General features: G+C 34.3%; 2 protein-coding genes across 5 annotated transcripts; one reads left to right on the top strand and one right to left on the bottom strand.

The window, feature by feature from the left end:
* Window positions 1–330: 330 nt before the first annotated feature.
* On the top strand, window positions 331–5,256 carry LOC107430267 (cytochrome c-type biogenesis ccda-like chloroplastic protein). Of its 4 annotated transcripts, none has more exons than XM_025068869.3 (13): window positions 331–487; window positions 622–715; window positions 1,371–1,505; window positions 1,689–1,744; window positions 2,442–2,593; window positions 2,670–2,755; window positions 2,884–2,915; window positions 3,067–3,228; window positions 3,864–3,936; window positions 4,049–4,149; window positions 4,428–4,520; window positions 4,704–4,750; window positions 5,019–5,256. In XM_025068869.3, the coding sequence occupies exons 2-13, from the start codon at window positions 622–624 to the stop codon at window positions 5,089–5,091; spliced, it is 1,104 nt and encodes a 367-aa protein (XP_024924637.1). In that variant the 5' UTR covers window positions 331–487; the 3' UTR covers window positions 5,092–5,256. The 4 variants fall into 4 exon arrangements, with proteins under 4 accessions (XP_024924637.1, XP_015896579.1, XP_024924636.1 ...); XM_016041093.4 differs by having other exon boundaries at window positions 335–494; window positions 2,463–2,593; XM_025068868.3 differs by having other exon boundaries at window positions 335–494.
* A 1,278-nt stretch (window positions 5,257–6,534) lies between these two features.
* LOC107430433 (uncharacterized) lies at window positions 6,535–8,390 on the bottom strand. Its single transcript, XM_016041269.4, has 2 exons — window positions 7,651–8,390; window positions 6,535–7,377 (listed from the first exon to the last, which is right to left on the bottom strand). The coding sequence occupies exons 1-2, from the start codon at window positions 8,327–8,329 to the stop codon at window positions 6,971–6,973; spliced, it is 1,086 nt and encodes a 361-aa protein (XP_015896755.3). The 5' UTR covers window positions 8,330–8,390; the 3' UTR covers window positions 6,535–6,970.
* Window positions 8,391–14,635: the final 6,245 nt, after the last annotated feature.

Raw genomic sequence — 14,635 nt, 5'->3', positions numbered from 1 at the left:
CATTTTGGACAAGAGGAAATATTCGACATAAGCAGAAAATGTGGCTCACATGTTGTCATAAAAATTTCAATTTAATAGAATGAGTTTACTTAATGCTCAAGTTATTTTCTTTTATAATTTTTCCTTCGTCTTATTTACGTAACGGACATCACAATCTTATATTTATAAATTATAGGGTATATATATATATTAATATAATTGTCCAGTGCAGAGAAATAATCTTTCAGTTTCTCTTTGGGCCTAGATAAAGCCTAATAACTCAATAATTGGGCCTATTGAAATCCAAACACAGCCATAGTGGTTGTATCGAACAGAAATTATATTATATTTATTGTTGGTTCAAAAATATCTTCCACTGGTCTTGAAACTTGAATTTGGTACAAGAAAACTGAAATACCTTCCTCTGCGGCTCACGACCGTTAACGTGTTTATCTCGCAGGTCACCATCTCAGACTTAGCGCGCGCTATCATCACGGAGCAAATCCAAGCTAAGAGTAAAAGCTTTCTGTCTCTTATCTCTGTTTTCTTATTAGTTTCGGTTCGTCTGCTGCTTAAGAGAAAAATAGTTTTGAAATGGATGGGTTTCGTTTTGTGAGACTTGGATTGTTTTTTTTTAAACAGATGAGTTTAGTGGTGAACTATTGCGGTAGTTATGGCGGCGGCTTTAATTCTCTTGAAATTTCAAGCGTCAAGCGGTGCCGTAAAAGCACTTCATGTGAGTGGAGCTAATTCCGTTTCTACTTTTTTTTTTTTTTTTTTTTTTTTTTGGGTGCGTCTGTTCCTATCTTTAATTAGCTTTCGTTTAAAATCTGATCCATCTTATATTCTGATTAGCGCGATAAGTTTTGCTGTTAAATATATATATGGTTCTTTGGTGATGGGTTGCAATATGCGAGGGAGAGTATTTAAAAGAATTACGAAAAGTGTTACTTTATTTAGTTTTCTATTAAAATTTTTTTCCAATATATATATATATATATATATATAATTTTACTATAAAAAAACGTCTATTTGTGACTGCTGTACACGCGTATCCTAAAATGGCATGCATGTAAATTCTGTAAAAGGGCATATACAGCATTTAAGGACAAAAGAATATGCATGTAAATGGTTAGACGCGCATGTTATGAGCAGGACAGATGCTTACTATGGCATCCTGGACTGATGCTGTTATTATCACATTGTCAACTTATGTGCTACCAACGAACAACAGAAATTTGGTTTGATTTCTATAAGATAGTTTTAACTTTTGATGTTTTATTAGGCTGGCACTGGCTTGATCTTAACCTTTTACTTTGTTTTATTTGCAATCCGTGTGTGTGTAATGGTACCATCTAACACAAGTGCTTCTTAAATTTCAAATGTTGAAGGTAAGTATATTATGCCGGTGAGGATGCTAAGAGGACCTTCCACTGATGAAGGTGTTTGTCAAACTACTGGATCATCGTCGAAGAGTGATGGAAGCAGCATCTTCAACTTTAAGACTCTTGCAAAATCAATAGCAGGTAATGGTCTTCATCTTTAACTTGAGAACTAATTGCTAACTTGCGATTACTTGTTTAATCTTCCTGGGATTTCCATTCTTTTTCAAACAATGTATGTGATTTATAATTGAACATTCTAACTGTAAACAATGGAAAAAAAAAAAAAAAAATTATTTGATTTGTTTCCTGTTTTTGGTGTTTCAGTGGGGAATTTGGTTGCAGTGGACCTGGCAAATGCAGTAACTACAAAAGATATATTGGTGAGAATTTTTTTTTCCCCCGCTTTTTTCTTTTAATTACTTTCTAATTATTATAATTATTTATGTTTATGTAGCACTATGCTTTCTCTTTCATCTTGAGTTAATTGGCTTTCCTTTAGTTAGTGTCCTTTTTTTTCTATTCATTCAAGATTTTAAAGAATATCTGTCTAATTGAAGTTTTAAAAACTTTAAAGGAACTGAAAATTAAATTTATGTATCCAGGAAGAATGGTCAATCGGCATTTAGTTAGTGCGAACACTGCTTGCTATGTTTCTGTATCTTTTAGGCCTTGATTCTTTTATGCTTATAATTTATTGTAGTATAAAAGTTTCAAATTGAGCAACAGTACCTTTTTAGCATTATGTGGTGTTTACTTTGGGAAATAAATTGATCTTCAATGTGCTCAAATTTGATTTAAGTCAACGTTAAATTCTTGAGCTGTAGCTGGTTGTCATGCATTGGGTTCCTCTTCGATGCTCAACTTGTTATAGATTGTATTGGAGTTATCTAAATTCATTCAGTAAATTTCAATCTTTGCCGTTTAGTGCCCCCTTAATGGTTTATTGCAAATCTTCTTGCAGTTGAAAAATCCCTTTTACACTGGCCAAAAAGAATAATGTAGGTCTAGATTTAGGGGTCATTCTGTTAAAAAAATATCTGCATCCCAGTTATAGTTGCATATATTCTCAGGAACTAGAATTCTTTTCCTTCAAGTCAGGAAGGTGTCAATTCAGTTTATACTTTGGCTGACGGAGGCCTTGGAGATTGGTTTGGAGGCTTTCTGTATTCTGCTGGACAACAGGCTAATGAAGCTGTTCAGGACCAGTTATCAACACTCAGTTTCACTAGGTTCACTTCCACACTTTGTACCACAGCTTGTCAACATTTTTTATATCCCCTAATTTTCACCAAGTGTCCTTCTCAGTTTGGCAGTAATTTTTGGGGCAGGGCTTGTAACCAGCCTGTCTCCTTGTACTCTAAGTGTTTTGCCGCTGACCCTTGGTTACATTGGTAAGCATTTAACATACTAACTCTCGTAGCAATATATCTTCTTTCTTTTTGAGTGCTTTGCCAATATACTGCTTTTATTAAAAATGTTACACCTGATGTTGATTTCTGGATCGTTTGGCATTATACAGGAGCATTTGGCTCTGGTAAAAGCAGAGCAGAGGTAATTACTTCCTAACTAAGTTGTTTCCATCAACTGTGCATCATTTTTTCACTCTTTATAGCTACATAGATGATTCTCTCTCTCCCTTCACACCCCCCTCCCCCAAAACATTTCATTTTAGCAGCAGGTTTAATGTCTCTTTTCTAACCAGATCATTGGAGATTCAATTGCATTCTCATTAGGATTGGCAACTACACTAGCACTCCTAGGTGTGGCAGCCTCAGTTGCTGGAAAGGCATATGGACAGATAGGGCAAGGGTTACCTGTGGCTGCTTCAGGTTTAGCTGTTGTTATGGGCCTGAATCTTCTTGAGGTATTTACATGAATTGGTCCTTCATTTTCCAATATTGTCTGTTGTCTGTATATATCCATCATACTTCCAACTTGTCTGTGGTATGCGTTTTCATTGTATTCCGATATCGTCTGTTATGTGTATATGTCGACCCTAAATATGTATACCACCTTATATCAAGTAAAATTCTTATTACTATTCTTGTCGTACTTTACATTTGATGTTGATAGAATAGATTATTCAGCTATCTAATATGGAATAAAATGGCAGGTATTCATTAGCAGACTTAGTCATGGCAAATGCACTTTGATGCCTAGCCCACAGTTTCTTTATCAAGTGTATAAATTATCCAACTGAAAGGTTAAAGTAGAAAAGACAGGTTCTGATGGCTAGTCCCCATAGATTTGGTCCATGAAAATTAAATATATCTATCTTAGCCTTAGTATTGCATTGTTTGGAATTTTCTTTATCATAGGTAACTATATCTTTCTAAGGATGATCGAGATTTTTCGGCTTTTAACATTATGATCAGAAAATAGTCTGCATAAAGGCTAAATCTACCCAAGCCTGATGTTTCTTGAGTCTCTTGACTAACTCTTTTTCTGAACCTTGCTGCTTCTTGTTTTTGAGGATAATTCTATGCGAAAAATTTGCAGGTAATTGAATTACAACTTCCTTCATTTTTTGACAACTTTGATCCCCGCACAGCTGCTGCTAATTTTCCATCAAGTAATTGGCCTTTTTCTTTTCGTCTGAGCTCTTTTTTCATCAAGTACTTGGCTGAAGCTGGTTCTCTAAATAATTTTACCCATTTCAACTTTGAAATTATTTTATGTACAAGGTGTGCAAGCATATCTAGCTGGGCTTACATTTGCTTTAGCTGCCTCGCCATGCAGTACACCAGTTCTTGCCACTCTGTTGGCTTATGTGGCTACTTCCAAGGTACTTTTTATTTCTTTTTGTTTTTGAAATCATTTGCTTCCTCTCTCTTCCTGTCCTTACAAATGTCTATACTTTTTTTTTTTGGCTTCAATTAATTACTTCTAAGGTTCAATTAACTTTTATGACTTATCTTTTGGATTATATTGTTAAGCAGACATGCAATACAGCAAAAGCAGGAAAAGAAAATTAGTGAACTTTTGAAAGTGCATGGTTGCACATTCATGTTCTGGAAAAGTTTAATACTAGTAATAGTTAGTAATGGACAATATCTATAACAGGATCCAATTATTGGAAGCAGCCTACTTTTAACGTACACAACCGGCTATGTTGCTCCTCTTCTGCTTGCTGCTTCATTTGCTGGAGCACTGCAGGTATATGGTTTTTCATTGGAAACATTAGTTGTGTAGTTTCTGTTAGAGCACGAGGAAAGTTATATTCCCATCCATCTTCCGACTTAGATACACCAGGAAAAGACCGCGCATGCACCAGCTGGGCCTCAGCTACAAGATTTGTCTTCAAATTTTCTCTGACCAAATTTGATTTCTTGAATGCAGAGTCTGCTTTCATTTCGGAAGTTCTCAGCATGGATAAACCCAGTGAGGTAATTCTGTAGAACTGTTTTTCCTTCTTTCTTATAATTAATTATTTAACAAGTTCTAGTGGATCTTAGTTCTGACATTGAATCACACTAAGCATTCAACCATGTCATTATTTTGACTTAATGGTTCTAAATTTCAATAGAACCTACTTCCTCGTCAACGTTTAATAGTGATTGTATTGGCAATTATAAGGAAACAAACCCACTTTTAAAATTAGAATCAATGTTACTTCCAATAACATACATGAAATCTTTCTTATTTCTTTGGCAGTGGTGCTCTTTTGCTAGGAGGAGGTGTCTATACTTTCTTGGATAGGCTTTTCCCACCCACAATGGCTATGTAGTCTGTACATATTCACTTGCTGCTACATATGAAATATAAACTGAAATTAAATATAGAAAGAAACAATGTTACTTGTGTAAGCATTATGAAATCTTTGGTTTTTCTTTTTGATTTATTTGACACAATTCTATTATATGGAAAATTACTCTGGGATCATAGTATAGAATTGGGTTTAAGCCATGTCAGTGCTATTTAGACGCCAAGTTCCCGAAAGTAGACGATTGCGAAATAACATTGAAATGACTTTTGTCAAAACGTGTATTGACACCTAATATGACCTTTTTTGATTCCGTTTTATGTTCGTCGAGGAATGTTGTTTCCTTCATTCTCTGTGACAAAGCTTCGTGTAGGAGAATGCCACTCAGAACAGGTATACTTCTGGACAAATGCTATTAATAACATTATGGTGTATAGAGCGTATATCTATCATGCATCATCCACGTAGAACCTTGAAATGGGTCAATGTCCAAAAAGTCCAACCGCCTTTCAAGTTTCCAGATTTGGCATTATACTCATCGTTGAAATAGAAGCGGCAATGGACAGATAAGATCAAAATGCCTTACTTTTCTCAATTTGGTAAAGAAATGACCTCACTCAGCAGAAAACAGTGTACATCGCTTAATCATCAATAATGTGTTTTATGATGATTGGGACCATATTTTCGGGTGCTTGCTTCAATATACGAAAGGAGCTGTCTTTCTTCCAGTTGTTTCATGCTTTATGTGAAGCTGCTCATAAAATAAGTCGGTTTTATTGGTTTGATGGCCAAAGAAGGGTTAAAAAAGCTGAAATGGTATTCCAAACGGTGTCTTAGTAGGAGTGGTGTATGCATGGGAAAGGGGAGAGCGAGTGGATCAGAGTAATGATGCTGAAAGGGAATACCATCCACAAAGCTTATTGTACATATTACATTTTAAGCAGCTGTAATCCACAGGTACCACGCTTTTCAAGGGGATTCTTGGCCACATCCTTGGTGCCAATATAATCGCGATTTTATCATTGTTTCTTGGTCGCTGTCAGGGCTCTCAGTTTGCATCAATTTCAGCAATTTTCTAACCACACAAACTATAATCAATAATAATTATCCTCCATATATAGCTTCAAATTTTAACTATAATCAACAATAATTATCATCCATATAACTTCAAATTTTACACTAGAAGTAAAAAAGTAAATAGTGACATATTTGTCCGAGCAAATAGAATCGACTAATTTTTTATGTTTTTTTTATTTTTATTTATTTATTTTTTTTTACCGTAATGTATATAGTGATGTGACTGTAGAACTGTTCATTCTTGTGTTTCTTTTGTGTCCAAGAAGATTTTGTCATTAATGAAAAAACGAATGACACTGTAAACCCATAACAAGCTTTATCAAGAACAGGGAATGGAGGAAAGAATATTACCAATGAAACACATTGAAGACTTTAAGCATAAAAAGAAGATCGAACAAACCTCAAAAAGGCTCTTCCAACTATTAATATTAAAGGTATATCAAAAACAAAAAATTCAAAACCTTATAAATATTAAAACTCAGGAGTAACAGAGCTTCCTTTTTTTTTTTCTTTTTTTTTCTTTTTTTTGTCCTCCCTTGGTAATGCTCAGAGTAACAGAGCTTGAAACTCCATGGTTACATTACATACACAGACTTTCTCGTTTTACCCATTTCTACTTGCAGCCAAAGAAAATTTGGTCAAAGTAAAAACTTCATAATCCACATGTGTATACAGGTCTATTTTTCCCACCTTTTATCCTAAATAAAGAAAAAAAAAAGTTTTAAAAACTAACCAATAAACATCCGCCAATTGGTTAGCACATTCTAAAAAAGGATTAAAAAAAAAGGTGAGAAAAACAGATCATTTTGATTTGGAGCACGCAAATCTAATGGGCCCCACGTCTGATCATCTCCTGGTATTGATTCAGAGATTGCTGCCTCTGCAACCTCATTTCCTCGTTGAACTTCTTGATAAACGCCTCCACGCGCCGGTTCAACTCGTCCTGACTCAGCGACGGTTCCTTCTTCAGTTTCCCGGAACCCGACGACGGACTCAGCTTCGAGTCGGGGCTGCCGGTGCCATTCCGGTCGCTGAAAGTTTCCGACTTCTTCATCAGTTTCGTAGGAGGAGTGTTCTGTTCCATCTGCATGTTTCTCCGTGCGTGCGATTCCCACGTGTCACACTTCTTCAAGTGCCTCGTTAACGGCATCGAACGTCCCTCCGTTATCGTCTTCCACGTGCTCTCCAGCGTCTCGTGCCGTTTCGGCTTCGACACTCCCAATGACTTTCCACCTACCCAAAATAAATAAATAAATAAATTGTTTAACCGCGAAGGTTCACTTATTCACGTTTTTATCACTTTTTTATCATTTCAAATTCCGTGCAACGCCTTGTCCGCTCTCTCAGGTCAAGGACAATTTCGACATTTAATTAATAAAAAAACCAGTTCAATTTAAATATCGCCGGAAAAAGAGAAAAACATGACCGGCGATCATTTATCGGTGCCTTTACGTATTCATATTCTAATAGAGAGAGAGAGAGAGAGAGAGAAATGCCGATAAATACCTTCAGGACTTGCTTTGACGGCTTTGCGGTGACCGAATCTGGCAGAAACCGGCGGTTTCTCATTCCCATTTGAAAACAAAACCTCCAAAGAATCTTTCCTCTGCAGACCTTTACCAACCGACGCCGATACAACCGCCACGTCATCACCACCTTTCGCAACCGTCTGATCGTTAATCACCATTTCCTTCACATCCGAAACGGTTTTTTCCACTACTCCAGCCCATCTCTGCACATCATCCGCCACCGCAACACTACTACCATCATACACCTTTGCCATCGCATTCGCATCGTAACCGTAACCAGTCAAAACGGCGCCGCCGTACGCCTCCGCATAGTCCGTTCGCACATCGCTGCCTGAAACCTTGACTGCCTCCGCCACCACCGGCTGCGGAACCACCATCTCCGGCGGATGCGCTGGATAATATTCAACCTTCTGCTGCAACTTCGAAGAGGCGACGATGCTGATGATGATGCAGTTGATGAGGATGTAGAGGTAAGGAGGTCTTAACCAAGAAAGCACAACGCTCCAAATTGAAGGCACTTCGGTGGCTACGAAATCTGTAACTACCGGTACGGAAAGCTTCATAACGAAGGCCATGGATAAGACTCCGGTGGAGATGAGCAAGAGCTTGAGAGAGAAGGTCCAGTTGGTGGTGGATGTGGAGGAGTAAATCGCCATTTTCTCTTTGAAGATTTGGCTGAGAGAGAGAGAGAGGCAACAGAGTGGGTTTAGTAAGGACGAGGGTGTGTGTGTAGTGTATATATATAGATGAGGGATAGAATATGGACCGTTGGATTTTAGAGATGGTCACCGTTTTTTAAGAGGCCAAAAAATTTGGTAATATGGATTCCGATTGAAGAAAATAAATAAAATGAAAATTGGAAAGGTAACCGAGACATGGTGCCTTGCCAGTTAGATAGAGTTTACACGTCAGCAATTGCTTGGTTTCGTCCACGTAGCCATCCTGAAATGGGAGAAAAATATATGGCTACTCCAAAAAAAATTGAAAAAGAAACAGATAAAAAGTTTCAAAAGCTGGTCTTTGCATATGTAAAAGTTATCACCATTTTTAAATTTATCTATCAAAATTTAAATATTAATAACATAGTATTATTTCTTTTTGCTTATCTATATTTGACGAGCTTAGATAAATTTCCATTTCATGATATATCATACTATTTCATATTTGTATGAAATAAAAATTTTAGCACTATAGGAATAAAGAGATTACGAGAATGTTGTCCAATCTCCATGACAGAGTTTAGTTTCTACAATCGTATCTATAACTTCCAATTCTTCATATTCTAGATTTATATTTCTTGTTTACACTAGATCATCAATATGTATAATGAGTAATATGAAATCAATAAAATATAAAGAGATCAAAGTTAATATATAAGGTTAAAGTATGTTAGTACGTTAAGTGTTATACTATTATTTTAATTAATAATTTAAAATTAAAATTAAAATTTTTTTTAAAAAAATTATACATATAATTGGATAGGGAATATTATTTTTTATACTTGTATATTAATAGGGTTTACAATATAAATTTCTAGAGCATGGACCCTCTTTGATGAACACCACATTTGCTACACAATTTTGAGATTGATTGAGCTCGGCATGGATAGAGACTATGTTCATGCATGATTAATTTCATGAATATATAGCTGTTGTTTGTACTTTTATGGTTAGATTAAGATTATATCTTTTGTTGCTGATCCATATATATTCAAGCTTACTGGTGGTCGACGATTTATGTATGCATGGGGTGGGGTCAAGTGGGGCACCACTTAGAAACCTCCACATAGATAATCTCGTGTCAATTTATAGGGCCGCAAATAATTTCACAACTCCCATAATAGTATATTGGAATTATATGATAATCATCACTTAACAAAGTTGGTTTACATAGTTAAACCACTACATAGACATACACTTCTTATATAATTTTTTTTTTTGCCAGTATATAAAAGTTAATATAAATATTTTTAAAAAATTAAATTAAATTAAATGATTGGTGGCCATAAATCCCGTGTGAATTTTATTTATTAGAATAGTTTTTAACATCGACTTCTAAAACTGATCGAACTCCAAATTGTAATATGATGCCCATTATGAGAGTAATATTCCTCACAAGTTCTCAAACCAGTCTCAACGTCATATAATCAAATATTAAAAAAAAAAAAAGAACAACATTGTTGGCATTGAGAGTCAATGCTCAATGATAATAATATAATGGATATAAAAGGGAAGCCTCAAGCTGCACTTTTCCTTTTACAAGGGGAAAAAAAAGAAAAAAAAAAGGTACATTGAAGTCGGCAATGAAGCTTAATTTTTAGCTGTCTTTTTTGGGATGAAGAGCACTCCCTTCTCCCAAAAAACCTAGCACTGTGAGGTGCAAACAAAAAGTCTTTCCTTTTTAGCATTTCATTTTTAATGTTTTCTAGTGCCCACCGAACACTGATCGTGAGCCTTCTAACAATCCAGATGTTTCCTGGCTTTTCCTTCCTTAATTATAAGCATTAAAAAAAATATATTGAATATATTACAAATTTTTTTTTTTTTTTGGGTTAAAAAATATATTACAATTTTATTATTATTAATCCTGGTTACATTAATAATCTTCCTGGAAAGCCTAACCTATCATGTTCTAAATAAATATTTAATGCGTTATCCAGTAGGTGTGTCAGGAATATTTTGAATATTTAAGAAGGTACGTCTTCGTAACGGCTATAAAAAATTTTTTTGACCGTTAACTTTGGAGGTGTTTCAGGATCCATAATCCCCGGCCCATGGGTTGGACCTTCAATGGGGCTTTCCCTTTCTCTCTCTCTCTCTCTCTCTCTCTCTCTCTCTCTCTCTCTCTCTCTCTCTCCATAGATATATGTATATGTGTGTGTGTGTCAGTCCACCCCTTGCCGACCACAAAATAACACACAACATAGAATGACAATGTGTTTGTCTACATTATAAAAAAATAGCAAATTACGGTGGGTAAGCATATTTTATACAATTTGGCTTAAAAATGAGAAAATGCCCACATGGTAGGGATATAGATTTGCTCCATTATATTCTATTTATAGTAGTCCATAAATTTATTTGTTCACTTTTTTTTTTTCAAAAGAACGAGGTAGCGAAAAATCTCAACCATTTCATAAAATTCCTTACTAATGATACATATAAAGGTCAAAGGGCTAGAAGTATAACAACTAACGTGTGAATCCTCCGTGTGGCTGGCTTCTTATAATGGGTGGTTAATTTCTTATAATTTCTTATAATTTCTTATATTTCCATAAAATATAATATGGAACAACAAAATGTTCTCTTTTATTATTATTATTATATAGTAATGACTTTGGTATTACACTGACGCCAAGAAAAACGAACCAATCAAGTTATGCAGTAACAAACACCAATATATATGGACACATTTTTAGCTTTATATATATAGATAATTACAAGACGAATATCAATGCCTTTCTCACCAACCACTATTAGGCTTACCAATTAGGTGTCTCCGTGTCTGTAAATTACTGGCAAAAAGAGCATATTTTCCATGAAGCTAATCTACTTAGGCATGAATTATTTGCATGCAGTATCCAAGTCCTAGTCCCAATACAGCCGACAAAGTAACAAGCACCAAGCTTTGTCTTACAAGATGCAAGTATTTTTCTGTATTTTTGGCAGCTGCATATGTCTAAAAAACTTGACCTATTGAAATACGCAACAGGAGGGTGCGATTTTATGGTATAAATTAACATTTTTTTTGGGGTACCAGAAAATAGGCAAAACAAGTATGGAATTTGGGATATACCAAATCAAGTAACTAAGACAATGATAAAGTTGTGTAAAAGTGGTATACCATCATTCTTATGTGTGTGTGTGTGTATATATATATATATATATATACACGCAGTATTTGTTACCGAATGGCTTTATCTCTACCAAATTTTGAAGAGAAGCATATCAAAGTCAAGTTTCTGCTCCTCCATAGTGCTGCAATTGGACGGCTTAGTTAGGGGGACTATTCACAGTGTGGAAATTAGGTCCTAGTTTGAGTTTGTTTTGTTCACTTCATTGAAATTGTGAACGAGAACTGAGAGAGCACGAACAGAATTGGGCCGAATAAACCAAATTACACATTGAAAATGAAGGACATTATATATATATATATATAGATGGAAAGAGAAATAGTAAAATAATGTCTTCGTGTCGTGTGTGCCAAAATTTTGATAGTTGAGATACCACCAAATTCTATAGTTTCAATTTTGCTCATGAAAATATATAATTGAAGGCATACACCAACTGCTTGAATAAGCGACATTAATTATGAAGTAATTTTCCTATGTTTTCAATTTTTCATTGCTTGCTTATTTAATATATATACACATTTATATTTTGACAATATTGTAAGTTGAAAAATTCAAATTCGTAATCTTTATCTGATTGAAGGCATAAAGTGCTTGAATAAGTAACATTAATTATCAAGTAATATTCCCATGTTTTTCAATTTTCCTTTGCTCGCTTATTTTATATATAAACATATTATATTTTGATAATATTGTATATTGGAAAATTTAAATTTGAAACTTTTATCCTATAAAATAATGACTTTTACAACGTTTGCACTTGGTTTTCCCCAAGCTGACACTTGTTTTATTTTATAAATTATTCGATTACTATAACTTGATTTTAATTTCAAAATTGTTTTTTGCAAATGGGACATATCTTACGGAGGAAAAATTAAATGTGTAATTTTAAAAAAGTGTATCAATATCAATCGACATTAAATTTCTTTCACACGTACAATTAAAACAGAAACAACGAATGCCATTAATTTTTTTTTTTTTAAATCCGACAAATATTTATTTATTTATTTATTTTATACCAATAATTGAGGATGCCGTACTTTGAGAATAATAGCTTTTATTGTCATGTCCCTTTCTTCTGATACGGACTCACAAGCCACAGGACCAGGAATTAAAATCTTACATAAGCAAAAGTTATGATACCATTGAAAATCATCAAAAGCCCAAAAAAAAAAAAAAAAAAGGGTCCAAGGAGTAAAATTACTAGCATTATTGTTTATGGCATCAACAACCGCAGTATGGAGCTACAGGGCACGTCATTTATTCGTTCATCTCACTTTGGCGGCCAGCAGGCTTATACAAAATCATAATGCTCTGAATCAATACGTGGGTGTTTTTTATTGGATTTTGACCTGTAGTTGGTAAGAAGAAAGTCAACGAAAGAATTTTCAAACCGTTCCATACGATTGCACCGCCCCACGGTTGACTGAGTGACACGTGTGGGTTACGAGCTGTCCCAACGCTTTTTGTAAGGCCTTGTATCTGGAATATAAGTATAACCGCCATGGGGTTGGGTTTCGATCGTCTCAGCAACCAAACAGCCTCAATTTGTTGTTTTCCTCTCTAAAGTCCAAGAACTTGTCTAAATATTTGGTGTTGAAAAATCCAAGTTTCTTACTAGAGATGATCTGAGGTTGCTGGTTTCTATGCTAATTATTACAAAGGCTCGGATGGTTGGCTGTGAAGCTGGACACGTGGAATGTGGTGGGGTTTAAGAGGGAAGCCCAAAAGTGTTGAATTTCTTTTATGTTGGCGGAAAGGTAAAATGATGAAATGGAGGTGGATTTGATTCTTCCCTTCCCTTATCAAATTCAATCCAAATGATTAAAGTCCCTTTGTACAAAATCTATCCACTCTAAGAGTACAATTCCCTTCTCTAATAAATAAATTGAATTTATATAACATTTATATAGATAATATCTACTTATTTATGAGGAGAGAAATAAATCAAATTTATATGGATCCATATATACATAATATCTATTTTTTTTGATGAGAGGAGAAAATTATACTATCAAAAATATTAAAAATTTGTTCTCTAAAAACAGTTCAACATGTTTATTTATTTATTTTTAATTGAACATATCAAGTTCAAATTTTCTTTTTTTAGGATTTTTTTTCAAATAAATTAAATAGATACATGTCTAATTAGATAAAGAAAAACCTTGTAATTTTAAACCTAATAGGATTATCCAATTTTGATTGGAACGGTTAGTTTTTGTTCAAACTTTATAATTATGAATATTATTATAATTTTTCTAGATTCAAATATATTTATGAGATTCAAAAAGACAATAAAAATACATTTTAATATTTATGTGACATTCAAAAATATAATAGAAATACATTTTAATGTCTTTTAAAAAATTGTCTATCTTAATAAAATTTATATTTCGACAATTTATATCTACAAATTCATTCTTATCTGCAGCTTTAACAGTTATCGCAAAAAGAATTTTTACCTTATAAAATCATTTGAGTACTCGATACTTATCACTTAAAGAGATTCTCTCCAATGCTTTAATACCACCACTTAAGAATGTAGCCTCTCCTGAAGCGCGAGGTGTCATGTAATAAACATCATCACAATAAGGTTTTGGATAAGCACAACGAAGTCGAGCAATGCTATTAACACGGTTTATATTGTAGCAAAAGTCCACAATTTAAAATGCTCATATTTAAGGACTACACTAAACTTGTCGGCTTCGACAAAGGATCATGTCATGTTAATTTGTGTTGCGGCATAAATTGTGTAAATAATTTATTTTTAAAGCTTTTGTACTCTATCCAAGGAGTCAAGTGCCACAGCGGAGGGGAAATTAAGTGCCAAATGGGATAACGATTGATGAAGTGCCACATGAACCTAACATTAATCTCTTGGTAATCTAACAAATTAGAACGAAAATGATGAATCACATCTGTGTGCTAACTACGCTAATCCGTATTCATGCGTACCTTATGTATGTATGTATTGCTGTTCTAGCATTAAAATTTATACGGTTTTATCAAATAAATCATACAAGAGTTGGAAAGGCTATGATATTCCAAATATTGTATATCAATCAGCATAATTTCTTAGATCAAAAATTGTCCACAGAACAATGAGAAGAGA

The sequence above is a fragment of the Ziziphus jujuba genome, chromosome 1 (assembly GCF_031755915.1).
Source record: "Ziziphus jujuba cultivar Dongzao chromosome 1, ASM3175591v1".
NCBI classification, from domain to species: Eukaryota; Viridiplantae; Streptophyta; class Magnoliopsida; order Rosales; family Rhamnaceae; genus Ziziphus; species Ziziphus jujuba.
The sequence above is the reverse complement of the archived record's forward strand: the minus strand, read 5'-3'. Positions and strand labels throughout refer to the sequence as shown.